At 48.8% G+C, this 27,452-nt stretch overlaps 1 protein-coding gene across 1 annotated transcript in view; it reads right to left on the bottom strand.

The window, feature by feature from the left end:
* Positions 1–1,077: 1,077 nt before the first annotated feature.
* TSEN2 (tRNA splicing endonuclease subunit 2) overlaps positions 1,078–27,452 on the bottom strand; it is a 42,156-nt gene continuing 15,781 nt past the window's right edge. The window contains exons 6-12 of the mRNA XM_043886238.1: positions 26,488–26,565; positions 18,095–18,145; positions 15,689–15,827; positions 8,080–8,116; positions 7,126–7,237; positions 2,700–2,789; positions 1,078–1,800 (exon numbers count right to left, since the gene is read on the bottom strand). Of these exons, the coding sequence (XP_043742173.1) occupies positions 1,741–1,800; positions 2,700–2,789; positions 7,126–7,237; positions 8,080–8,116; positions 15,689–15,827; positions 18,095–18,145; positions 26,488–26,565 (567 nt within the window). The 3' untranslated portion in view covers positions 1,078–1,740. The remainder of the gene's footprint in view (positions 1,801–2,699; positions 2,790–7,125; positions 7,238–8,079; positions 8,117–15,688; positions 15,828–18,094; positions 18,146–26,487; positions 26,566–27,452) is intronic.

Consider the following 27,452-nt stretch of genomic DNA (forward strand, 5'->3'; position numbering starts at 1 on the left):
ACTTCGAGGGTGACTTAAACCAAAACCTTGGCTGCTCTATCTACTCCGTAGCTGCATCTAACCTTGGCTGGTGTATCCTCCTCTGACGCTCAGAGTGCACGGCCTGCTATCTGGTGTTCAAGCCATACACGATGGGGCAGAATCTTTCCCTCAAGGCCTGCAGGCACCCTTCCGGAGCTTTCAGTTACAAGTCATAACTGCGGTCTTCACACTTTCCTACACCTTCTCTGTAGCCTTTATTCCAAGGAGTCACCACAATCTTTGAGGCTATTAGCTGATGACACAGTATCTGGAGAGCTGAGAGGGTGATGGTCCTCTGGTGAAGGATTCATGGCAAGAGTGTCTACCACCAAGGCATTTGATGCCCTGATTAGGCCTCACAAAGGATGAATCAAATAGGAAAGAGGCGGCTCTGGAAATTTTTTGGCTGACTTGTCAAGGTTTCAAGAAAGTGATGATTCAAAGCCAAGTCTTGGTCTAAGGGAGCCTGGAGTAAGCCAGGTGGATGATAAAAATGCTGAGCAACTCGTCTTATCACTAATGAAGAGCAGAATATACTGGGGACACTGTCAAACTGACGGGCGTTACTGGCCTGGGCGGTGCGGTGGTGGTGGACGACAGAGCTCCGTCATCTGGACGCCAAATCTGTGAGACGCACGCTTCACCGTCAGGCTGCGAGAGCAGGATCAGGAGGAGAGGAGCAGCGTGTGGAACACACAGCCTCAAGCAGAACTTCGGTCGTCAGGAGCTCCGACACCAAGGCGAGCGGAATGCAAACAGGCCTGCTTTGGTTTTCCCATCTCACGGCTTCCAAAGATGGTTCTTAACTGTCTGCTTCCGGGGCGGTCAGTGCCAAGGAGAGGCCTGCCCGCCAGGGGCGTGGATCTGGGCGCTGAATCTCACACACTGCTCACCGGCCCTGCCCACTCATCCCGACTCACTCCTGGCCCTCAGGTAACACTCTTCATTGTCATCTACACAATTCTGCTTTCCTTTGTTTTTTTTTAAACAAAGTAATTTTTACTTACTTCGTCTAGTGTTTTATGAAATATTGATTGCACTCACCAGACACCTCGATTCATTTTTCTCACCACATATTTTTATTTCATGACAAGTTCGGTGAAGCGACATACAACTCTTAAAGTCTAGCCCTGAATCATACTGTCGTGTACTCTACGCAACATGCCCGCCGATGAGGTCACTGAGAGATCACGAGGTAACTTGTTTTAAAATGCTTCTTATGACACAGCAATCCTTGGGAGACAGTACACGGGATTTTCCGTGTTGGGGTAACTGGCTGAAGTTCCTGGAGAGCTGAGACCTGTGGACAGAGCGCCCTCCTCCAGGACAGCCTGGATGTGGGTAACAAGAGGCAGCGCACAGCGGTGAGCCTCCTGCTGGGAACCCACCGTTTCAGGTAAAATCAGAGAGTAACAGAAGTCCCCTGCTGCTGGGAGAGTCTGCCTCCCAGAGCCGCTGAGGCGCCAGGGCGAGAGGCTGGGGGTCGGTGAGCGAGCACTCCAAGGACAGAACCTGCGGTCCCCACACAGGGCTGATTTCCTCCGTGAATTTAACTTTTAAAACACTAACACTTTCTGGTGCCGGGAGCGCCATGCCCTTTACAACTTTTACATTAAGGGGCGATTACCTCAAAAAGACTCTCTACTTCGCCCTGAATTTGGCTTATGCAGGAGGCTCAGTGGTATCTGCCGGTGAGGTCAGAAACCCGAGGCTGAATTGTCAAAGTTCATCCTGGTCGCTCCTCTCCCGTGAAGAGACCCAACGGCTGAGAATCACTTCCTGGAACCAATCCAAACACAAACGCGGCTGAATTTTGGAAGCAGAAATACACGAACACTCTAGACGTGCGGCATCACAGGGATGTTTCCCAGCCGCCTGTCTGTACAAGGACAGTACCTGCTCCTGCTCCTTGCAACTAAACATGGGGAGAAACGTGAATGCGGCAAACCCAGCATGGAAACAGCATCTACGGGCATCACCCCAGGGTTCTAAGAGCTCCCCTGGCCCCAGCTGTGGCTGTCTAGCAGCGCGTTTCAGGAACAGCAAGCGCTGGCGTGAACCCGACGTGTAACACAGAACCGGGTCTGTGACGGCTCCAGTGTGTCTGGGTCAGCACAGAGAAGGGACTCCAGGCTCAAGTGGTATTTACTGAAAAGCTAACCCAGTGGACACAATGAGGACAAACAGGGGGATGAGGCCCTGGAGACGGACTCTGCAGGCCTACAGCAGGGTGGGGGGCGGGAACAGGGAGGAAGGACAGAAGTATTAACCAAGACTGGGCGCCTGGAGGATGGACTGGAGGTCCCGGCCGAGAAACACCCTCCGGGAAGATGCGGAAGCCTCAGCCCGGCCCAGGCCCCAGAGCCAGACCGGAAGTTGGGGGGGCAGTGGGCTGACAGCGACCCTTGTCTCGGGGATTGGACACCGGGAGAGGCCGGGCTGGCCCCAGGCTGGCAGTGCAGGCGGTTCCAGCTGAGCACAGCCGACAGAAACCGATGGCATCGAGGCCGTGGGGCTGCGGGATTGAGGGGGAGCGAGGCAGTGGTCTGCGGGGAAGGGTCTGGGAGGGCGGAGGGGAGACACTGATCCTGTCTGGGGGCCACACCTTCCAGAGGACAGACACAACACGATGGGCAGAGCCTTCCGGATGACGTGAACTGGGCTCCGAGCTCACTTACTTGAACTTTAATTTGTTTCATACATTCGGGTGAGTCCATGTCCTTGTCGGTCATGGTGGAGGGTTTAATCAAATAGCACAGCATAAGTTCCTAAGGAGACATGGAGAAACAAAGTCCGTATCACACAAAACAGAAATACAAACCTGAGTGCGTGTGCAAGAAACATGGGCCCCCTCCACCCCCTCGCAACTCACAAGCATGTCCGTTTCCCCTGGGGAATGTAACTGGGCATTCTAGACCGAAGACCTGCCATCTGGTCGTCGCAGACACAGCACATACACTGAAATGTAGGCACAGCGTTTAAAGTGCTCAATGCTGGAGTCAGCACAGACCCCCTAATTCTATGGGACAAAGCCACTTTCACAGGCTGAAGCCTCAGCAGCTTAGCCTGTACCTAGGCAGCGGCCGTGGGCTCCTGCTGGCCCTTCCCCCAGGGCCGCCCGCGCCTCCAGCAGCGGGACAGAGAACTCAGAACTACTAACAGAGGACACTCTGCACGTTCATTGCTTGTAGTCCTGGTACAGGGTGAACTGACCCTCCAATCCTGCCGGGAGTGGGATGGAGGCGAATACAAGCCGGGAAACACGTGGCCCTGGGTTTGAATCCGGGTTCCACACAAGAGCTGCGTGAGCTCGGGTTTATCATCCGACCTCCCTAACACTGATTCCTCGCCCTTTGGATAACAACAGGTTAGTGAGAGAAGACATAAGGTGTTCAGCTACTTAGTTCAGTAACTCAGTCGTGTCCAACGCTTTGTGACCCCATGGACTGTAGCACGCCAGGCCTCCCTGTCCATCACCCACTCTCGGAGTCCACCCAAACTCATGTCCATCGAGTCGGTGATGCCATCCAACCATCTCATCCTCTGTCATCTCCTTTTCCTCCTGCCCCCAATCCTTCCCAGCATCAGGGTCTTTTCAAATGAGTCAGCTCTTCCAATCAGGTGGCCAAAGTATTGGAGCTACAGCTTCAACATCAGTCCTTCCAATGAATACTCAGGACTGAACTCCTTTAGAATGGACTGTGGATCTCCTTGCAGTCCAAGGGACTCTCAAGAGTCTTCTCCAACATCACAGTTCAAAAGCATCAATCCCTCTGTGCTCAGCTTTCTTTACAATCCAACTCTCACATCCATATATGACTACTGGAAAAACAATAGCTTTGACTAGACGGACCTTTGTTGGCAACGTAATGTCTTTGCTTTTTAATATGCTGTCTAGGTTGGTCACAACTTTCCTTCCAAGGAGTAAGCATCTTCTAATTTCATGGCTGCAATCACCATCTGTGGTGATTTTGGAGCCCAAAAAATAAAGTCTGACACTGTTTCCACTGTTTCCCCATCTATTTTCCATGAAGCAATGGGACCGGATGCCATCAGCTTAGTTTTCTGAATGTTGAGCTTTAAGGCAACTTACTCACTCTCCTCTTTCACCTTCATCAAGAGGCTCTTTAGTTCCTCTTCACTCTCTGCCATAAGGGTGGTGTCATCTGCATGTCTGAGGTTATTGATATTTCTCCCGGCAATCTTGATTCCAGCTTGTGCTTCCTCCAGCTCAGCGTTTCTCATGATGTACTCTGCATATAAGTTAAATAAGCAGAGTGACAACATACAGCCTTGACATACTCCTTCTCCTATTTGGAACCAGTCTGTTGTTCCATGTCCAGTTCTAACTGTTGCTTCCTGACCTGCATAGAGATTTCTCAAGAGTCAGGTCAGGTGGTCTGGTATTCCCATCTCTTGAAGAATTTTCCATGGTTTATTGTGACCCACACAATCAAAGGCTTTGGCATAGTCAATAAAGCAGAAATAGATGTTTTTCTGGAACTCTCTTGCTTTTTTGATGATTCAGCAGATGTCGGCAATTTGATCTCTGGTTCCTCTGCCTTTTCTAAAACCAGCTTGAAGATCTGGAAGTTCACAGTTCACATACTGTTGAAGCCTCACTTGGAGAATTTTGAGCATTACTTTACTAGCGTGTGAGATGAGTGCAATTGTGCGGTAGTTTGAGCATTCTTTGGCATTGCCTTTCTTAGGGATTGGAATGAAAACTGACCTTTTCCAGTCCTGTGGCCACTGCTGAGATTTCTAAATTTGCTGGCATATTGAGTGCAGCACTTTCACAGCATCATCTTTCAGGATTTGAAATAGCTCGACTGGAATTCCATCACCTCCCCGAGCTTTGTTCATAGTAATACTTGTTAAGGCCCACTTGACTTCACATCCCAGGATGTCTGGCTCTAGGTGAGTGAGCCCACCATCGTGGTTATCTGGGTAATAAAGATCTTTTTTGTATAGTTCTTCTGTGTATTCTTGCCACCTCTTCTTAATATCTTCTGCTTCTGTTAGGTCCATACCATTTCTGTCCTTTATTAAGCCCATCTTTGCATGAAATGTTCCCTTAGTATCTCCAATTTTCTTGAAGAGATCTCTAGTCTTTCCCATTCTATTGTTTTCCTCTATTTCTTTGCATTGATCACTGAGGAAGGCTTTCTTATCTCTCCTGGCTATTCTTTGGAACTCTGCATTCAAATGGGTATAGCTTGCCTTTTCTCCTTTGCTTTTCACTTCTCTTCTTTTCACAGCTATTTGTAAGGCCTTCTCAGACAGTCATTTTATTTTTTTGCATTTCTTTTTCTAGGCGATGGTCTTGATCCCTGTCTCCTGTACAATGTCATGAACCTCCATCCATAGTTCATCAGGCACTCTGTCTATAAGATCTAGTCCCTAAATCTATTTCTCATTTCCACTGTATAATCGTAAGGGATTGATTTAGGTCATACCTGAATGGTCTAATGGTTTTCCCTACTTTCTTCAATTTAAGTCTGAATTTGGCAATAAGGAGTTCATGATCTGAGCCACAGTCAGCTTCTGGTCTTGTTTTAGCTGACTGTGTAGAGATTCTCCATCTTTGGCTGTAAAGAATATAATCAGTCTGATTTTGGTATTGACCATCTGGTGATGTCCATGTGTAGAGTCTTCTCTTGTGACGTTGGAAAAGGGTGTTTGCTATGACCAGTGTGTTCTCTTGGCAAAACTCTATTAGCCTTTGCCCTGCTTCATTCTGTACTCCAAGGCCAAATTTGTCTGTTACTCCAGGTGTTTCTTGACTTCCTACTTTTGCATTCCAGTCCCCTATAATGAAAAGGACGTCTTTTTTGAGTGTTAGTTCTAGAAGGTCTTGTAGGTCTTCATAGAACCGTTCAACTTCAGCTTCTTCAGCGTTACTGGTTGGGGCATAGACTTGGATTACCGTGATATTGAATGGTTTGCCCTGGAAACGAACAGAGATCATTCTGTCGTTTTTGAGATTGCATCCAAGTACTGCATTTCGGACTCTTCTGTTGACTATGATGGCTACTCCATTTTTCCTAAGGGATTCCTGCCCACAGTAGTAGATATAATGGTCATCTGAGTTAAATTCACCCATTCCAGTCCATTTTAGTTCGCTGATTCCTAGAATGTTGACATTCACTCTTGCCATCTCCTGCTTGACCACTTCCAATTTGCCTTGATTCATGGACCTAACATTCCAGGTTCCTATGCAATATTGCTCTTTACAGCATTGGACCTTGCTTCTATCACCAGTCACATCCACAGCTGGGTGTTGTTTTTGCTTTGACTCCCTCCCTTCATTCTTTCTGGATTTATTTCCCCACTGATCTCCAGTAGCATACTGGGCACCTACCAACCTGGGGAGTTCATCTTTCAGTGTTCTATCTTTATGCCTTTTCATACTATTCATGGGGTTCTCAAGGCAAGAATACTGAAGTGGTTTGCCCTTCCCTTCTCCAGTGGACCACATTCTGTCAGACCTGTCCACCATGACCCGTCCGTCTTGGGTGGCCCTACACGGCATGGCTCATAGTTTCATTGCGTTAGATGATGCTGTGGTCCATGTGATTAGATTGGTTGGTTTCCTGTGGCTGTGGTTTTCAGTCTTGTCTGCTGTCTGATGGAGAAGGTTGAGAGGCTTACGGAAGCTTCCTGATGGGAGAGACTGACTGAGGGGGAAACTGGGTCTTGTTCTGATGGGCAGGGCCATCAGAGGTGTTCAGTCATAAACATTAATTCCCTTTCTTTCTCTGAGAGACCTGCTACCTGTGAAAACAAACGTGTCAGTGTTTTCTGAGTCATCTGTGAATGTGCGTGGGAGGATTCTGAGCACGTGCTGGTGGGTCCTGCCCCCGGGAAGGAAGGCAAGGCTCACTGATGCCCACGCCCACGGGGAACCTCGGGGCTCGGTCCCTGGAGCTGTGCACCCACGGTGGGGCAGAGGGAGGGTGTGGGAGGAGGGCCACCTTCCAGAGCTCCGCGGGCCCAGATGTTCCGCGGTGCCCACGGATGCCTTTCATGCTTCCGAAACATTTAATATGAAGATCCACCCATTTAAGCGACATGTGAGCCCCAAAGCTGATGCTGTGTTACCTTGGAGACACTGACTGAAACTCTGCTCAAGGCAGCCAGGGACCTCCAGCTGAGAGGTCTGCGAGGAGCACCCTGGAAACGGTCGTCCACCAGCTCCACGATGACGGAGTAACTAGAAAACACGGGAGGGGCGTTCCAGAAATGAAACGCATGATGTCAACACACTTAAAAAGAATGCTCCTCCAACTAATAAAAAAATTAAAAAAAAAAAAAAGAATGCTATCCTACCAAGAACGACAATGCAGAAGACAGAAACATACATCATCTGATCCTGAATTCCCCTAAACTACACCTGGGAAAAACATTTTAATGAAAAACTCATACTTCACATTACAAACAGTCAGCCCGATTTCAGCAATTACAGGAAAGGAACGGGAATCTCTCTCCCAATATGAAAGCTGTGAATTCACTCACCTGTTTAGATACTAACACTCACTGATACAAAGATGAACAATTCCTCTATATCAGTAACTACACAGATTAACTCAATGTTTACTGCTGAAATGTACATTATCATGACATATTTGTTTTATAGCATAGGGACATTAATGTACAAGGCACAGATATACTGTATCGATTCCTATTAGGCCAGGAGGAATCTGACTCCTATTAGGCCAGGAGGAATCATGTGCCTTTGAAAATTAAACTGGAGCTCAGAAAGTTCCTGCTGTCCCTTTAAGCCATTACCTTATTTAAAAATCATTCCATTAAATCAGGAGCTTGGGATGAACACACACCCACTGCTCTGTATAAGGCAGATAATGAACAAGGACCTACTGTATAGCAAAGGGAATTCTACTCAATATTCTGTGATAACCTAGATGAAAAAAGAATCTAAAAAGTAAAAAACATATGTGTATGCACATCAATCGCTTTGATGCACACCTGAAACCAACACGACATTGTAAATCAACTACACTCCAACCGAAAAAAAAAAAAAGAATCACTCCAAACCTGGCATGGTAAAACGGAGGGCCTTTTCGATACAGCACTGCAAAGGAAAAAGAAAATGTATAACCACTCGAAATCAAACTCTTGTTTTATTACTTAATGAAGTGCTTTCTATCCTCAAAGGGATACAAACAGCTGGTGCTCTGCATGTGGGTGATCTGCAGTACACCCTCTGGTCTAGTTTTAAAACCCAAACTGTTTCTTCCCCTGGAACAGAATGCAATTAGCAAAGCAAATCTGTTATCGAGACCCAAACTCCCTCGTCCCATCTGCACCCCACAAATGAGACCCAAATTCAAGCAAGACAGGGCGTAGCCATCTGCCCACCAAACCCATCTGCTCCTTCTCCAGGCACGTGAGAGACCCGTCTCAGCCTCCTGAGCACCCGGCCGGGCGTGACTGGGCGTCATGGGCCCTTCGGGCTGGCCCTGAAGCCCTCGCAGACACCAAGCCTGTGCCTGTCCCTTTCTGAAGCTGCGTGAAGCCCGTGGGACCACATGAAGAAGCCAGGCTCCTGCAGCCCCTTTGGGAGTTGGTCCAACCACCATCCGGCTTTGGATTTCATAGAAACAGAATTAACTTCAAGAGTTTGCTAAGCCCCTGAAATTTGTGGTTTGTATGCAACCAGGGCTGCAGGCGTTACCTTAACTAACACAGTTATGGGCTTCCCTGGAGGCTAAGCTAGTAAACACTCCGCCTGCAATGCTGGAGACCTGGGTTCTATCCCTGGGTTCGATTCCCGGGTTAAGAAGATCCCCTGGAGAAGGGAAAGGCTACCCACTCCAGTATTCTGGCCTAGAGAATTCCAGGGACTGTATAGTCCATGGGGTCGCAAAGAGCTGGACACAACTGAGTGACTTTCACAACACAGTTATATATGTGAGCTCTTGGGAAAACCAAGGCAGGAAAGCTTTGTTTCCTTGAGGAACTGGTAGAACTTTTCCTTCTGGGCCACACTGATCCTGTAGTTAATCACGTTTCCCTTTGGCTCTGGCACCAAGAGGTCAGAACCGGTGAAAGACCCCACCGATGATACAGCAACCCTTCACCTCTACTTCCCATGGTTGGGCTTCCTCTTAAGAATAGAATTCCTATTTAAATTGTATTTAAATTATTTGGAAAGTCAGCTCAAATTCACTGGGTAAGGGCCCAAACTGAAGTAAACATCTAAACACCCATCTCTCAACTTCTGGGCTGTGCTGCAGCGGAAGGAGACCCCCAACTAGGACGAGGCTGAACTCGGGGCTCTTCTTCGCTCCAATCTCTGCCACTCCCAGCTGTGGGGCTCTAAACACGTCACTAACGTCTCTGAGCCTCGGTCCCCTGAGCCATAAAATGAAGACATGAAGGGAAATTAAGATCTCCTCCAGTTCTCAAATGCCGTTATCTCTGATCAGTCACACACCCTTCACGGATGAGACTCAACTGGAACATGACACCGCTCGAAAGAAACTCTGACCCCCGCGTCGGGCCCCTCGGATGCCTGACTACGATGGAGGGGCGTCTCAAGGGTTAGAAGCATGAACAGAGAATCAGTCAGACCCCCGTTCGAGGCTCAGCAGTGCCGAGACCACACGATGACACCCGTGTTCCAATCTCCTTATGGGGAGTGGGGAAAATAATGTAGGTGCAGGTGCTCGAAGTTACCTGTGATAACAGTCATTACCATGGTAACAGTGCATCCAGAGCTAAAAAGGGAGCGTTTTACAGAAATGCCTCCAAGTAGAGAGATGAAAACTTCAGAAGTCTAAGGGATACTGGGTATTTAAAAATAAAGTTTGAAGGAACCGAGAGAAGGGAGGACGTGACGTGTGGAATGAGTGGCGGAGTGCAATAATCGGTGGAAATGGTGACGAGTGCAACAATTAATTCGGGGAACCACGGTAACTACCGGGGTACCAGATACTCAGTCTCACTCTACAAACACGTGTGAACTACAAAAGGGAAAATGCAGACGTCTGACAACAACCAACTTAGCAAACGAACAGCTCCACCAGCAGCAGGACAAGCTGACATCACCCACTCCTGGACGCGGCCCCTAAGGACACACATCACCCGCGCCGGCTGAAAACTGGTGAGCCTGAGCCTAACCGCGAGGAAGTGAGCAGACCTACCCAGACGGCGGGACATCCTACAGGACTTCACAAGAGTCGACGTCACAGAAAACCAACAGGTGGGGGGGGCTCTTAGATGAAGAGAGACTGAAGAGACTGCCGTGCTGGTTGAATGGCGGCCCCCAAAGACACGTCTGCATCCCAATCCCGTGAACGTGATCGTGTGGGGAAGGAGGAACTTTGCAGAGACTGAAGTGACACAGCCTCGGCCAAGGAAGGCCTGGCGCCACCAGAACCTAGACGAGGGGAGGGGTGGAGGGAGCGTGGCCCCGCCCACAGCGCGGTTTGAGGCTCAGGGTCTTCGGACCTTCTGCGGCTTTATGGGCCCGAGTTTGTGGTCATTTCTCATGGCCTCCCTAAGAAACTATAAGACAGATAAATGCTCCCTGTGATAAATGAACCTTGAGTGGAGCCTGTCAAAAAAAAAAAAAAAGATCCAAAACAGCTACAAAAGACAAAGTAGGGACAAGTGGGAAACTGAAAAGATGGACTGAATGGTTAGATGATGTTGATGAATAACTCCAATTTCTCTTAGGTATTACATGGTGTTATAATTACCTAGGAGAATCTTCTCAGGAGCTGTGTCCAAAACCATAGCTTTGATGGCACTTATGAATTAACAGGGATTAGATGTACAAATGTGGACGATGTTAACAAAAAGATACAGTCAGTAGGAAAAACACGCCAAGAGGGTGGCTTAGGAAAGGACTGGAGATGAGATGGGATGAAGGTGCTCCTCCCTGCTGGGTGAAGGGCACGGGGGCCCTGATGCCTCTCCCCAGGGCCGGGCCAGCCGCCAGCTCTCCACAACAGGTGATGGGACTCTGGGCTCTGGACATCCTGTCTCTGCTGGCTTCTGATGGCTCCCATTTTTCTGTCTGATTTGAAACTTCTAGTTTGCAGGGAGCTGTGAAATCACGCGACCAAACACTCAATGTGAATCCAAAACTGAAATGGGTGGGAAGGAGGCTCAGGAGTAACTAGAACTCTGGGTTAAGGCCACCAGCAACTGCATGCCTAGGACAAAAATATAAATCCTGGACTTGGTTTTTGGCTTTCTGGCTGGCAACATTACTTAGCTATGGTGGGAACTACATGGAGCTGAGACCTAAAGAGCCCTAAACTCTGTACTTACCAACTGTGGTTAAAACTCAACATTAAAAAAACTAAGATCAAGGCATCTGGTCCCATAACTTCATGGCAAAGAGAAACGGAAAAAGTGGAAACACTAATAGATTTTATTTTCCTGGGTTTCAAAAATCACTGTAGACAGTGACTACAGCCATGAAATTAAAAGATGTTTGCTCCTTGGAAAAAAAGCTAGACAGCATACTAAAAAGCAGAGCCATCACTTTGCTGACAAAGGTCCATCTAGTCAAAGCTATGGTTTTTGCAGTAGGCATGTACGGATGTGAGTCAGACCTTAAAGAAGGCTGAGCACCAAAGAATTGATGCTTTTGAACTATGGTTCTGGAGAAGACTCTGGTCCTTTGGACTGCAAGGAGATCAAACCAGTCAATCCTAAAAGAAATCAACCCTGAATATTCATTGAAAGGACTGATGCTAAAACTCCAACACTTTGGCCACCTGATGTGAAGAGCCAACTCATTAGAAAAGACCCTGATGCTGGGAAAGACTGAAGGCAGGAGGAGAAGGGGGCAACAGAGGACGAGACAGTTGGATAGCATCACTGACTCAATGGGCATGAAAGTGAGCAAACTCTGGGAGACAGTGAAGGACAGGGAAGCCTGGAGCGCTGCAGTCCACGGGGCTGCAAAGAGTTGGGCACGGCTGAGTGACTGAATGACAACAACCAGCTGTGGGACCCTTGGTAACTGCCCTGACCCTCTGAAACCTCAGTTTCCTCGGCTGTAGAAGGAGGTGAGTGCCACAAGCCTCATGGAGCATGAAGATGAAATAAGATGGGAGAAGAAAAGCAACAGGCAAGCTGACGTTGGCCACAGGAGCCGGCAGCCAAGGGGCCTTTGGTGGGGGGGCGGGGATGGGGATGTGTGTAAGGAAGGGCTCCCAAGTGGTTCCTGGCCTGGCTGTCAGCGGTGGGCGTTCACAGTCAAGTGGTCGGGCAGCTGCGCCTGACCTGAGATCGCATCGCCTGTTCCACAGGCTGCTGCTGGAGTGAGACTGGACTGACGGGACTTAGTCCAGGGAAGAGTCTCCCTGATAAGACATGAGCTTCACGGCGGCCCTCTGTCGTGAGTCACCGCCTCTGTGAGCAGGAACAACTGTGAAGGGAGCGTGTCCTGGGTGTGACCTGTGCTGGCAGCTCTAGCATCCGTATGGTTGCACTGCCGGCCTTCCAAATGAAAACGGCAGTGTTAGACACGGGCAGGCCCGGCGGCTGTGCCTGGGGCGGGGGCCAAGGTCGGGGGGCTGCGCCCCTCACCGCAGGCCACACAGCTCCTGAACGCTGGCCTCAAGACGCCCTTCACGGCACTGCTGGGCCAGGGACCTGGGCTCACGGTAACCACACGAGCACCTCCAAATGCATAAAATGCCCCCCGTCAGCAGGGCAAAGGCCTTGGGGGGCTGGGAAACAGCAGCGGATGGATTTCCTTCCTTTTTAAAAAGTCTGTCCGTCTGTCCACGCTTTCATCCATCTTTATAAGGCAGTTTATTTTTAAACGAGGCAAGTTCTCTCTACTCACCCTCCACAAAGACGACTTGAGTACTGAAAACACATGCAGTAAGGTATGCTTACACCGCACTGGACAGAGGTCCCGCCTCACTGCAACTTTCTGTTTTTACTTTTTATAAAGAAGATGTTGCTTTATAAACATGTTGTTATCCATGTTACATGATGAGTGACCGGAAGCTCAGAGAGGTGCAGTAACCTTCCTGAGGTCACACAGGCAAGCCCCAAAAGGCTCTCTCCGTCACCCCCGCCACCTCTGAGAGCGTCACTGTGGCCTTGTCGACTGGAAAATCCCGCTCAAGTTCCACCCATTCATGGAGCGCACTGGCTGAGGCCTGCCGAGCGTGCGGCCTGAGCGGCTGCTCTTCCCCAGGGAGGAGGTGGGCAGGCGGGGGCCAGTGCCGGCCAGGCCTCAGGCTCACCTCATTTAAGTGCTGTGACCTGTGGGTGACTCTGTTACCTGGAGACTCAGCAAGCTAAGCTCGAGGTCATCCTGATCATTCACATGGTGACCCAGAGTTAGGACACCTGTACCTGAAACCCAGGCCCTGAAGAAACAACAGGAGCCTTTACCTTAGAGGAGTGGGCCCTCCTTAAGCTTTACACATGTTGCTGACCCACTCTGAGAATTTAACGAAAGCAGAAGGGGGTGGCAGAGGTTGGGATGGTTAGACAGCATCACTGACTCAAGGGACATGAATCTGAGCAGATTCCAGGACAGTGAAGGACAGGGGAACCTGGCATGCTGCAGTCCGTGGGATAGCAGAATCGGACAAGACTTAGAGACCGAACGACAACAACCCATTCTTGATGCAGAAAAATGCACCCATTTACAAACATGCAATTTTGAATAAAATTCTGGGCGGGGGGGAGCTGGTGCCCCTGGAGGATCATCTTATGATTCTAGGTTAAGCACACCTGATTTTAGAGCACTTAAGGATTTAAAAGACTGAACTGGCTTTCTTTGTGCATTAACAAGGAAAGGCTCAAAAATACATGGGAGAGTGTGTGACAGAGCCCATAAGACCTCGGGGGCCATGACGTCATAGGAGTCCTCTCAAGCACCTTGACGCTTTTGTTTGAACCTCACATGCAATTCTCAAGAGCTCCCAGGAAGCACCCTCACTGTGCAGATGTGGGAAGGTTTCAGGGGCTTATCAGGGGAGCAGCAGTGGTGCTGGACTGCAGCGGCCCCCAGACGTTTTGGCACCGCGGGATGGTTTCATGCAAGACAATTTTTCCAAGGACCGGTGGGTCTGGGAATGACTCACGTGCGTTACATCTTTCTATTATCATTACATTGGCTCCACCTCAGATCATCAGGTGTTAGATCCTGGAGGTTGGGGACCCCTGTGGTAGGGGATCCCAAGGACCTTCGCCCACTTGCCCAGGCCTAGTGATGCAACCACTCCCCGGCAAGGGTGTACCTCAAGGCTCTCCTGGGCTCCAGAATCATCCATCTTTATAGTATCTTCCCCCACCCCTCGCCCCCAGTTGACTGACTATGTCCAAAACACAGCTCTAAGAATCTAGGCGTGACCCTGAATTCCTCTCCTCCCCTAGACTCTACATCCATTCCATCTGCAAGGCTGCTCAGGTCAGCCTCCCTGACTCCTCTCTCTGCTTCCACTTTTTGCTCCCCTCATCCTACCCCAACCCCACCATCTATTGGTAAAGCAGACAAAGGTCCTATTGAATCAAGCGGTTAAATATAAGTCACTCCTTTGCTTGAGATCCCCTCAGACTTCCAATAGGCAGACTAACATCCCAAGTCTGTGCCAGGGGGAGATGTGATCTCCCCCAGCCTGACTCTCCCTGGGGAGGGACCTTGGAGCTCTGGACGCCCTGAGGCCTGCCGGGCTCGTTCCTGCCTCGGGGCCTTTGCTCCTCTGCAAAGGGTTACTCTGGGCCCCAGGGGTTCCTCCCCACACTCTCAGGGGACCTGTTCCCTCACTGGGGTCGCACTTGAGTTGTTGCAGTTTGGGGCACATCTTTTCAGAGTCTTCTCCTGACCATCTACCTTCCTTTTACTCTCTGTCCCTTTATTCCACTTTGTTTTTCTCAGTACCCTGAAATTACAGTGCATATTTGTACGTCTGCTTGTTTGTCCCCCTCTCAGCATGTAAGGAGCTCCACCCAGACAGCTTCACCTGTCATGTTCACCTTTGTGCTCCTGGCACCTAAGAAGATCTGGCTCACACGAGACCCTCAGCAATATTCCGGTGAACGGGGTGCTCACTGGGTCCCAACTCCTTCCTTTAAATAAAGAGCAGGGAGGCGGTGCCATGTGCAAGTTCCTAAGAGCCTGGGTTCCAGCATTCAGAGTGTAGCACTCTGACACTAGCCCTGGAAACTTTTAAGAGCAGGTGACCCTTTTTTTCACAACTGCAGTCTCCTTATCAGGAAAATGAGGATTGAGAGCATCAATCTCGCAGAAGTGCTGTTAGGATTAAATGAGGTCATGAACGTCGGACGCCTGGCACTCAGTGAGGGCTCAACAATGATCGCTGTCACTATCATCACAGGTACACCATGATCATTAATGCTAACTGCACATAATTTGCCAAATGAAGCTCTCCCCGAAGACAAGGGACCGCCCTTCATCACAAGATCACAGTGTGGGGTGGGGGGCGGGGCTGTGGACTCTCTTTTAAGATCTCAGAGCAGACAAGAGAAAAAAACATACCCTCCACCCTCATCCAAACGTTCTTATCTAAGCCAGGAGGAGGACAGCATCTCAGGAAAAAATGACAACAGCACACACAACCGACTTGATGTTCACCCCAGGATCTGACCCGGACCCTAAGCCTGGCCCGCGCGCCTGCGAGGCCAAGAAATCACTTACGCAAATCTGTTCCGTACTTAAGTCCGGGCTTGGGCACCCAGCCCTTGCTGCGGAAGTGATGGTATGCCATGTAGGTCGTCCTGAACGTGGGCTGCACAGTGGTGAAAGCGTTCCAGAGCTTCATGATCGTTAAAGGCTCCTATGGTTGGTGGGGGAAGACCAGCCATTACTATGTGTGTACCCACCCGGCACCTGGCCAGTTAATCAACAACATCTCTACCAAATGTGAGCTGAACACAGGACCCACGACGAAGGGTTTTAGCCGGAAGATACAGGCCTGAGTGTGGCGGCCTCCAGCCACTCACCTGTGACGTGCTGCCATCGTAGAACACACACTGAGTTTCAAAGACTTCGTACGCAAAAGAGAATGCAAACTTACTATGCAAAAGAGAAGCAGTTTTAAATATGTTGGGTTAAGACTACCTCAGTAGTTTTAAATATGTTCGGTTAAATAAACTATGTCAATCAATTTCAGCTGACTAAAAATAATAAAAACCTTTTCAATGTGGCTATTAGAAAATTAAAAATTATTCATGCGGCCCTAGTGTGAGGCTCCCATCATATTTCCACTGGACAGCACAGCCACAGAGGATCTAGGCGAGGCCCCCCGAGACAGCCACCCTGGAGACAGGGAGCAGCCATGTGAGGGCAAGGAGGGCAGTGGACAGAGCCGTGAGGGGGAACAGCCCAGGCAGAGCAACGGGGGTGGGCTGGGGGGCCCCAAAGCCGAGGGCGCATGTTCCAGCACGTACAGACCCTGATGGGTAGCTACAGTATGGTGGGCCCTGTTCAGAAATGCAAAAAGTTAATTCTGTAAAAGCCTTAAAAGAAAAGATACTCCATTTAGTCTCTGAAACTAAGTAATTAATCCCATAGCACAAATTAATAATCCAACTGCTTGTTTCTAAGGTTGGACTTGAAGACACCACGGCTCAGATAACATTCTCACATGTCAATTCAGAAACACCACACAAAGTACCAGGGAAGTTTGGAAAGTTCCTGCTTCATTTCAGCCTTGAGTAAAAGAAGCCGTTCTTTAGTTGGTTTACGGTTCAGTCACTAAATAAGACTTGCTCCGTTTGTCTCGACCTAAGATCTTAACACCATGAATATGAGCTAGAGTTGGGGCTTGCTTTCTTCTTAAACAAACAAAGAACCCAAAATAGTTGTTCCTTCAGTGGAAACTCTGTATATGCGTGGTCTTCAAATCCATCCCCCCACAAAACAAGCAAGAGTCTGGTAGAGAAGGCTGGACTCCGATTTGGAGCCCGCCGTGTTTCAGGGCAGCAGGCACGTCCTGACGAGTGTCAGCGAGGGCCCAGGGGAGGATGCAGGGCGGGCCGAGAAGGGCCGCCACCTGAGAAAATGAGTCACCCGCCGGCCACACACCCGTTCCCAAACCACGGGAGCACTTGTGAAAAAGATTTATGAAGTTAGAATCTGCTGAGTGATAAGACATGTGCTCCCAAGGAAAGAATAAAATACACGTTCTCCTGGCTTCCCAGGTGGCTCAGATGGTAAAGGGTCTGCCTACAGTGCGGGAGACCCGGGTTCAATCCCTGGGTCGGGAAGATCCCCTGGAGAAGGCAATCGCAACCCACTCCAGTACTCTTGCCTGTGAAATCTCATGGATGGAGGAGCCTGGTAGGCTACAGTCCATGGGTCGCAAAGAGTCGGACAAGACTGAGCAACTTCACTTCACTCACTTCTCCCGTCTGATGTTCTGCTTACCTTTTTCACCTTGATTTTAGCTTGAGTTTTTTTGAAGAGGTATTGTATTCACAAGGTCCAAAATTCAGAAAGTACAGACGTGTGCGGTGAACTCTCGACTCCCACCACCCCCAGCTCCTTTACCGGAAACAGGATTAACAATCTTCCAAGGGCAGCAGGCTACAGCACAAAACTGTGGGCTTCGGAGCCGCCCTGGCATCAGTTCAAATGCTAACTCCAACCAGACCAGCTGCGTGACCCTGCGCAAGTGGCCTGTTTACCGAGCCTCAGTTACCTCATCTGTAAAACTCTTCCCGCGTGGAGGCAAGGCCCAGAAGTGCCGCATGTAAGGTACCGGACTCACAACCTTCACTGAATCGGGAGCTAAACACAGGTGGCTTTCACTTCTGCTGTTAATTTTCAGTACCACTCTTATAGATTTCCTGATCATCCGATAAAGACTCTGCTCCTCTCCTAGGATCTGGGAATGAAATTCAGTCTCAAAGGGTCAAAGTCGGCTTTTTGCCTGAACAGTCTCAATTCAGGATCCAAAGATTAAACTTAGAGAAAAAAAATTCAATTCCAATCTCATCCAGTGGAAGTAGATACACTTGGAGTAAAGCAATATGAAAAGTATTTCAATGTGCTTTTGACATCAGGGAATTTTAAGTGGATTGTGTGAATAAAACACCTTACCTTTTCATAGTGAATACTCAGACATCCCAGAGCATAGACCAGGAAGAAGGCCTAAAAACAGGAAAGGAGAAAATGCCCATCAGAAACTGTTCCTTGTTCTCGACAAACTATTTCACAGATTGATTTCCTTTTGCCTTAAATATGAATGAATGTCTTTTGCACCATCCAATTGGTCACGTACTTTTAAACATAAATGGTTCATTCAAATTTCAAGGGATAAAACAGCAATGTCACAGAATAGTTTAGAAATCAGTGGAAAACAAACAAACAAACAAAAACACTTTTATGAAATTTTCCATATGTTTTCTCTTTTAAAAAACCACACAGTTAAACTGAAAAATGACATAAAGAGCAATAACAGTAGAAACTTTTGCTCACTGGATTTTCCTCTGTAAAATAACCGGAAAAAATAAATTGTAGAAGAAAAACGAAGAAATTTGTGGAAAATGAGCAACGCAGACTTGGGTTGACTCATAATCAAATGAGTTTCTTGGTCACTTGCTGGAAAGTGATTTCCTAACAAGTAAACCGCATCTTTCCATTAATTTCATCATATGGCACCATGCCTCCCTCACAGGGGGATACAAGGGGAAATGGAAAGTCAGGCTCAGTTGGGTAAGATCACTCTGACGTGGAAATAAAAATAACCTTCTGACAAAAACAGAAGGATGCCTAGCACTGACACGAGGAAGCAGGCCCTGTATTTGCTCTGTCTGTAGAAGGGGGCTAGGATCTGAGTTTACACCTGAAAGGCTCGGGTGAGGCTGGTCTGCAGTGGACGGTGGCTCTACATGCTACTTTCTTTCTAGACTTGAGGATGGAAGACGAGGCTCTTGATCAAACGACAGGTTCCCTGTCGAGGGCCCTCTGGTGCAGGTGACAGCAGAAAGGCAGCCCCCGCCCACTGCCCCTCAGGCTGCTGTCCTTGGTGCTGACAGATGATCTAACAACAGGTACCCAGGAGGGCCCCCCAAGCCCTCAGGCTGCTGTCCTTGGTGCTGACGGCTGCTGTCCTCCCTGCCCAGTGTTTGGAACGCGAGACCACAGCTGTGAAAGGTGCAGGGCTTTCAAGGAGAGACAAGGTTCTGCTAAGGAAACACCTTCCCAACCCTCAGAAATCGCCCCAACCCACCCCACTGCCACCCTCTCCTGGCCACCTGATGACATTTCTCTTTACAGCAGTGGTCCTCAAGGTGTGGCCAGTCGGGGGATCCCAGGGTCCCCAAGACCCTTGAAGGGGAGCCACAAGGTCAAAACCATTTCCTGAGATTAAGGCTCATTCTCCTCAGAGGCTCTGACACATGTGATACCACAAGAGGCTGAATGCAGCAGCGGATGTGAGAATCCAGGGCGCTTCTCTTCAACCAGACCTTACAGTCTTTGCAAAAACAAAAAAAACCATGCTGTTCTCACTCGGTTTGTTTTGCTTTGAAAGAATACAGTTATTTTTCAAAAAATATTATTTCAGTGGGTTTATTATCATGTAAAATAAGTTAACAAACACATAATTAAATTCTCATTTAAATATATAATTTGATAAACATCAACAGATATATAATCCACGTAAGACGCTCCTCGGGGTCCCTCGACTATTTTTAAGAGAAAAGTGGTTTGATAACTACTTTAGTTCCACCCAGATCTAAATTGAGAGCTGCTCTGAAGACCAGTGGGTCTATGGCCATACCACCCTGAATGTGCCCGATCTCGTCTGAAGACCAGTGGTCTCCTCCTGCCTGTACTTCTGCAAAGGCCCCCGCATCCTGGCCCCACAGCCTCTTCTCCAGGGCAGCCCAAGCCACGTTCCCAACATGGGAAGACCCCCGGCTCCCAGGAGCCGGGCTGCCCACCTGCCTTCACTGCCTCCAGCCCTGTGACCCTTCCCAGCAGGCGCTTCACTTCTCTTCTAACGCACGGAGCTGGCTCCTGCCTTGGCCTTTGTAACTGCTGCTCAAAGGTCAAGGAGTCAAAGGTCACTCCTCAGAGAGGTATTCCCTGACCACCCTGTTTAAATAATCCCCATTCTGATTGACTTTTAATAGATGGGGAGGATCTTGTCCAGTGGGGTTGGCATTCTTTAGAACTAAGTCATCAGTGTTGAAGGGGCTTGCATACCTTGATCAAGTCACAAGCCACACTGAGCAGGGTCCCCCAGGACAGAAGGGTCATAGTGGAGAGTTCTGACAAAACGCAGTCCACTGCAGAAGGGAATGGCAAACCACTCTAGTATTCTTGCGGCGAGAACCCCATGAACATGAACAGTATGAAAAAGCAAAAAGATACAACACTGAAAGATGAGCCCCCCAGGTCAGAAGGCATGCAATATGCTACTGGGGAAGAGCAGAGGGCAATTACTAACAGCTCCAGAAGGAACGAAGAGGCTGAGCCAAAGTGAAAATGTTGCTTAGCTGTGGATGTGTTTGGTGGTCAAAGTCAAGTCCCATGCTGTAAAGAACAATTTTCATGGGAACCTGGAATGTTAGGCCTGTGAATCAAGGTAAATTAGACCTGGTCAAGCAGGAGATGGTAAGAGTGAACATCAACATCTTAGGAATCAGTGAACTAAAATGGACGGGAAAGGGCAAATTTAATTCAGATGGCTATACTATGTACTACTGTGGGCAAGAATCCCCTAGAAGAAATGGAGGAGCTCTTACTCAACCAAAGAGTCTGAAATGCAGTACTTGGGTGTAATCTCAAAAACGACAGAATGATCTTGGTTCACTTCCAAGGCAAGTCATTCATCACTACAGTATATATCCAAGTCTATGCCCCAACCACTAATGCTGAAGAAGCTGCAGTTGAGTGGTTCTATGAAGACATACAAGACTCTCTAGAACTTACACCAAAAAAAGATGTCCTTTTCTTCTTGGGGAATTGCAATGCAAAAGCAGGAAGTCAAGAGATACCTGGAATAATAGGCAAGTTTGGCCTTGGATAGGAAGCAGAGCAAAGGTTAAAAGAGCTCTGCCAAGAGAATGCACTGGTCATAGCAAACACCCTCTTCCAACAGCACAAGAGATGACTCTACACACGGACATCACCAGATGGTCAGTACCGAAATCAAACTGATTATATTCTTCACAGCCAAAGATGGAGAAGCTCTATACAGTCAGTGAAAACAAGACTGGAAGTTGACTGTGGCTCAGATCATCAGCTCCTTATCCCAAAGTTCAGGCTTAAATTGAAGAAAGTAGGGAAAACCATTAGGCCATTTAGGTATGACCTAAATCAAATTCCTTATGATTATACAGTGGAGGCAATGAATAGATTCAAGGGATTAGATCTTATAGCCAGAGTGCCTGAAGAACTATGGACAGAGGTTCACAACACTGTACAGGAGGCAGTGACCAAAACCATCCCAAAGAAAAAGAAATGCAAGAAGGTGAAGCAGCTGTCTGAGGAGGCTGTACAAACAGCTGAGGAAAGAGGAGAAGCAGAAAGCAAAGAGAAAGGGAGAGAAATTCCCACGTGAATGTGGAGTTCCAAAGAAGAGCAAGGAGAGATAAAAGGGCCCTCTTTAATGAACAATGCAAAGTAGAGGAAAGCAATAGAATCGGAAAGCCTAGAGACCTCTTCAAGAAAATTGGAGATACCAAGGGAACATTTCATGCAAAGATAGGCAGGATAAAGGAAAGAAATGTTAAGGATTTAACAGAGGCTGAAAAGATTAAGAAGTGATGCCAAGAATACACAGAAGACTATATAAAAAAGGTCTTAATAACCTGGATAACCACAATGGTGAGGTCACTCACCTAGAGCCAGATATCCTGGAGTGTGAAGTCAAGTGGGCTTTAGGAAGCATAACTACAAACAAAGCTAATGGAGGTGATGGAATTCCAGCTGAGCTATTTCAAATCCTAAAAGACGATGCTGTGAAAGTGCTGCACTCCATATGCCAGCAAATTTGGAAAACTCAGCAGTGGCCACAGGACTGGAAAAAAGTCAGTTTTCATTCCAATCTCAAAGGAGGGCACTGTCAAAGGATGTTCAAACTACCGGATAATCGTGCTCCTTTCACGTGCTAAAAAGGTTTTGCTCAAAATCCTTCAAGCCAAGCTTCAGCAGTATGTGAACCCAGAAGTTCCAGATGGACAAGCTGGGTTTAGAAAAGGCAGAAGAACCAGGGATCAAATTGCCAACATCCACCGAATCACAGAGAAGGGAAGGAAATTCTAAGAAAACATCTGCTTCATGGACTGTGTGAAAGCCTTTGACTGTGTGGATCACAACAAGCTGTGGAAAATTGTTAAAGAGATGGTAATACCAGACCACCTTATCTGCCTCCCAAGAAACCTGTAGGCAGGTCAAGAAGAAACGGTTAGAAACAAACATGGAACAATGGACTGATTCCAAATTGGGAAAGAAGTATGGCAAGGCTGTCTATTGTCACCCTGTTTATTTAACATATGCAGAGTACATCATGGGAAATGCCGGACTGTGTGAATCACAAGCTGGAATCAAGATAACTGGGAGAAATATCAATAACCTCAGATATGCAGATGATACCACTCAAATGGCAGAAAGTGAAGAGGAACTAAAGAGCCTCTTGATGAGAGTGAAAGGGGAGAGTGAAAAAGCTGGCTTAAAACAACATTCAGGAAACTAATCAGATCATGCTATCTGGTCCCATCACTTCATGCAAACAGAGGGGAAAAAGTGGAAAGAGTGACAGATTTCATTATCTTGAGCTCCAAAATCACCGTGAATGGCGACTGCAGCCATGAAATCAGACACTTGCTCTTTGGAAGGAAAGCTAAGACAAATCCAGACAGCGTATTAAAGAGCAAAGACATCACTTTGCCAACAAAGGTCTGTATAGTCAAAGCAATGGTCTTTCCAGTAGTCATGCTGGACCATAAAGGTTGAGCGCCAAAGAATTGATGCTTTCCAATTGTGGTGCTAGAGAAGACACTTGAGCGTCCCTTGGACTGCAAGGAGATCAAACCAATCAATCCTAAAGGAAATCAACCCTGAATAGTGTTTGAAAGGACTGACGCTGAAGCTCCAACACTTTGGCCACCAGTGAAGAGCCGACTTATTGGAAAAGACCCTGATGCTGGAAAATATTGAAGGCAGGAGGAGAAGGGGGCAACAGAGGATGAAATAGTTAAGATAGCGTAACAGACTCAATGGATATAAATTTGAGCAAACTCCAGTTGATAGTAAAGGACAGGGAAGCCTGGCAGGTTGCAGTCCACAGGTCGCAAAGAATTGGACACAACTAGGCGGGTAAAGAACAACAAGTCCAGGGAGGTCTGTGGGGAATGTTGACTTTGTTCCTTGAAATGTCACAGTAAGTCTTTACTTTGGGAGTACTAATAATGATGGATAATAGATTTCCCTGGTAGCTCAGTCAGTAAAGAATCCACCTGCACTGCAGGAGACCTGGGTTCAATCCCTGGGTGAGGAAGATCTCCTGGAGAAGGAAATAGCAACCCACTCCAGTATTCTTGCCTGGAGAATTCCAGGGAGAGAGGAGCCTGATGGGTTACAGTCCACCGGGTTGCAAGAGTCGGACACGACTTAGCGACTAAACCAACCAACATGATGGATGGATGAGCCTAATGATGGTTTTAACGCCGTATCACTAGGTCTGGTCAGGGCCTAAAGCATTAAGATGAAAAACAGCTCTCCAGGACAGATGTCTACGCCAGCTCAGTGATACCATTCTCACACCCTAAGAGCCGCTTTGAATCGCCACAGCAGGGCTGCCCATGTTCCTCGTGGACACTTATGGAAACACGGAAAACGGCACGGGTGGTGCTGATAAACAGGGATGATGCATCCAAGGGAATCGGCCAAAACGGAGCTGGGAAGCGGGGCTGGGTTTAACAGGCAGCGGCCTGGAGACTTCTGCCATCATGTCTCTGGAATTTCTGAGGGACCACGCAGCTTGCAGGACTGAGAACCCCCTCGTCTCCTGTCACTCAGCATTTCCTCAGCAGGTGTTTGGGAAGTGGGAGCAAGACAGTCAGTGAGAAACATCAGCAGGTCAGCGGTATGGAGCAGAGGTGGAGCCCCCGGTTCCTGACACGCGTCTTGTCCCTTCAGGCCCTGCCAGTTTCTGGGCCGAGCCCAGACCCCGTGCACGTCCCCTGATAAATCATCATCGAGCACCTCACAGACGTCAGGCACCGGGACGAGGGCAGGGCACGGCTGCAGCCCACTGCCCACGCTGCGCCCGTCACGCCAGACCACAGTCCTGTCTGTCTGAGGACCTGAGCCACGTTCTGCTTACCTCTGGACTGTTAATACTCAGCCCAGGGCCAGGACACAGAAAGCACCTGGTGAATAATTTTGCTCGACATTAATTGCAAAGGAAAGAATTCCAACCAGCCACTAATGAGCTTGCACAAGTGACCATAACGATGGCGATGACAGCAACAGCGGGCACCACTCCCCGAGCACCTACGACTCAACACACGCTTCGCTGAGGCCATCACACGCGCTATTGATCTCAGACCACCTCACGGAAGAGGTGTCACACGACCCTCATCTCACAGTGCAGGCCCCCGAGGCTCAGAGAGGTCAGGCAACTAGAGACTGGTGTCCCCAGCACGGCCCGACAGAGTCGCCACGCGTGCCTGCTGAGCGTCTGAAACGCGGCGGGCACAACTGAGGACAGGGGTTTTAATTTTGCTCCATTTTAGTGAGTTTATCTAGTCACACGCAGCTGGTGACCACTGGATTCGACAGCGGGCTCGGCTGTCTCTTGTGTAGAAGGAGTAGATGAAGTGAATAAATCCCGACGTCCTTTCCTGCCTGCGAGCTCCTCTGTGCCCCCTGGCCTCACTGTGCCAGCGGGCAGCGGGAGACGCATCGCGTCTCTGAGCACATCTGGGGAGTGACCGGCGTGGATGAGCTCAAAGAGCGCAGCTTGAGACCCACAGAGACGCCCAGACCTGAGCCAGACGCCCCTGGGGCCGTCCAGACGGGCAGGGGCGCACCCGGAGAAGGGCACAGCCACAGACAGGAGACGGAGGAGGGGCGCTGCCTTCAAATCTGGGTACAGTACAGACAGAAGCAAAAAAGGAGGCGCTCAAGGCTGTGTGAACACAGGATGGAGGAACCCCAGACAGAAAACAGGAGGCAGGTTTAAAAACCCACCTGCACCCACTTTTGAGGCTTCCGTAAAGGGGACACGTTAGTAAATCTGCAGAAGGAAACACCTAGAATCTATTCACACAATCAGCTGTCATGACATGACCCGAAGCACGCATCACAGTTCACAAAAAGCTGGTGAAGCTCCAGGGATATGCTAAAAACCAATGCACAGGGGCCTCCCTGGTGGCCCAGTGGTAAAGCATCTGCCTGTCAATGCAGGAGACATGGGTTCAATCCCCGGTCCAGGAAGATCCCACATGCCTCAGAGCAACTAAGCCTGTGTGCCCCAGCTACTGAGCCCACGCTCTGGAGCCTGAATGCTCTAGAGCCCGCTCTCCACGACAAAAGCAGCTGCTGCAAAGGGAAGCCTGTGCACCACAACCAGAGAGGAGTCCCTGCTCACCTCAGCTAGAGAAAAGCCCGTGCAGCAGCGAAGACCCAGCAGAGCCAAATAAACAATCATACAGGTGTGTGTGTGTGTGTGTATGTACATACATATACATGGGCTTCCCCGGTGGCTCAGACAGTGAAGAATCCACAGGTCGTCTGCAATGCGGAAGACCTGGGTTTGATCCCTGGGTTGAGAAGATCCCCTGGAGGAGGGCATGGCAACCCACTCCAGTACTCTTGCCTGAAGAATCCCATGGACAGAGGTGCCGGGCGAGCTACAGTTCATGTGGTTGCAGAGAGTCGGACATGACCGCCTAATCACAGCGCACACACATATAAAACCACTGCTCACTTTAAACGAGAGAACAGTACGTACGCGCTGTGTCTCAATAAACTTAGAATTTTCCCATGCTTAGTTGTTCAGTCCTGTCCGACTCTTTGTGGCCCCAGGCTCCTCTGTCCACGGGGATTCTCCAGGCCAGAACACTGGAATGGCTTGCCATGCCCTCTTCCAGGGGATCTTCCCAACCCAGGGATTGAACCCAGTTCTCCCACACTGCAGGCCGATTCTTTACCATCTGGGGCACCATTTTTCTACAGAAGTTGGTAAAAAAAAAAAAAAGAAAAGAGAGTAAAACAGTATTTGGACAATCTGAAAACCTGATGTAAAAAGGAGTCAGACGACCTGCTGAAACCTCGGTGGGATGATACTGGGCAGGGCCCACAAATGGACCTCCTAGAGTGGATGAAGTGAAGGCCGAGGAGTGAAATGCAGACAGGCCGGCTGTGGGGCTCTTGGTACTGAAGTGCAGGCGGAACTGCACTGAAGTGGACTTGTCTACACCATGTTGCCCAGGCCCGAGGCCCACAGCTGAGAAACGGCAAGCTGGAAACTTTACCTCTTCTAGGCTGAGCTGCAGATACTCGAAGATCCTAAATGGATTTCTTCTACATACCAGTCTCTTCTGCGGCAATACCTGCAGAGGAAAATAAGATACATATAGGACAAATGTCAGTCCTACATGTTATACGGAAGGGGCTGCATTTTAAAATGAACACACTTCTTCTAAGTTTCCCAGATCCACATTTGCTGGACTCTGTTGAAAATGAAATTTTCTATTATTTATGTAGAAAAAGAAGTTTTTGTTTTCCTTTTATAGCTGACCCTTGAACAACAAGGGTGCTGGGGCGCCGACCTTCCGGGCAGCCGAAAATCTGCATGTAACTCAATGTTGGCCCTCACTTCCTGCCTATCTGTGGACTCAGCCAACCTCGGGTCGTGGAGCGCAGCACTTACTACTGAAAGAAACACTCTTCTAAGTGGACTCATGTTCCCGCCCATGTTCCAAGGTCGGTACTGACATTTTGACTTATTTCTTTTTATCCTCCGTGGAGGATCATTTCGTGGGTCAATTTCATGTGTTTTTTTTTTTTCACCCGACTGCACACCTCACAAGCATATGCCTAGGTTCTTAATGAGACTCCATTCTAAAGGAAAGATAACATTTCTTCATGGGGGTGTTTCATGTACTATCTAATTATGAGACTGCTTCTCACTTCCAGCTTCCACAGATAATTCTGGGGGCAACTGCAGGGTACTCCCTTAGTGAAGCAGCTTCAGCTCCGCAAACCTGAGCCCGTGCCCATGGCTACCCTCAAGACCTGCTGATCACCTCATTCTCCTCCCCGGCAGAGGAGAGAATGTTACCTGACTTGCGTTATTTCATATGCGTGAAGCCAGGTTACCCACAGACTCTGAGGTTTTAGTTGAAACAGCCCTCCTGATTGCTGAGCCCGCAGGGCCGCTGGGGCCTGCAGAGGCTCTCCCAGGCCTGGGTGCTGAACACCCGCTCACTGCCAGGTC

The sequence above is a fragment of the Cervus elaphus genome, chromosome 24 (assembly GCF_910594005.1).
Source record: "Cervus elaphus chromosome 24, mCerEla1.1, whole genome shotgun sequence".
Taxonomy (NCBI): Eukaryota; Metazoa; Chordata; class Mammalia; order Artiodactyla; family Cervidae; genus Cervus; species Cervus elaphus.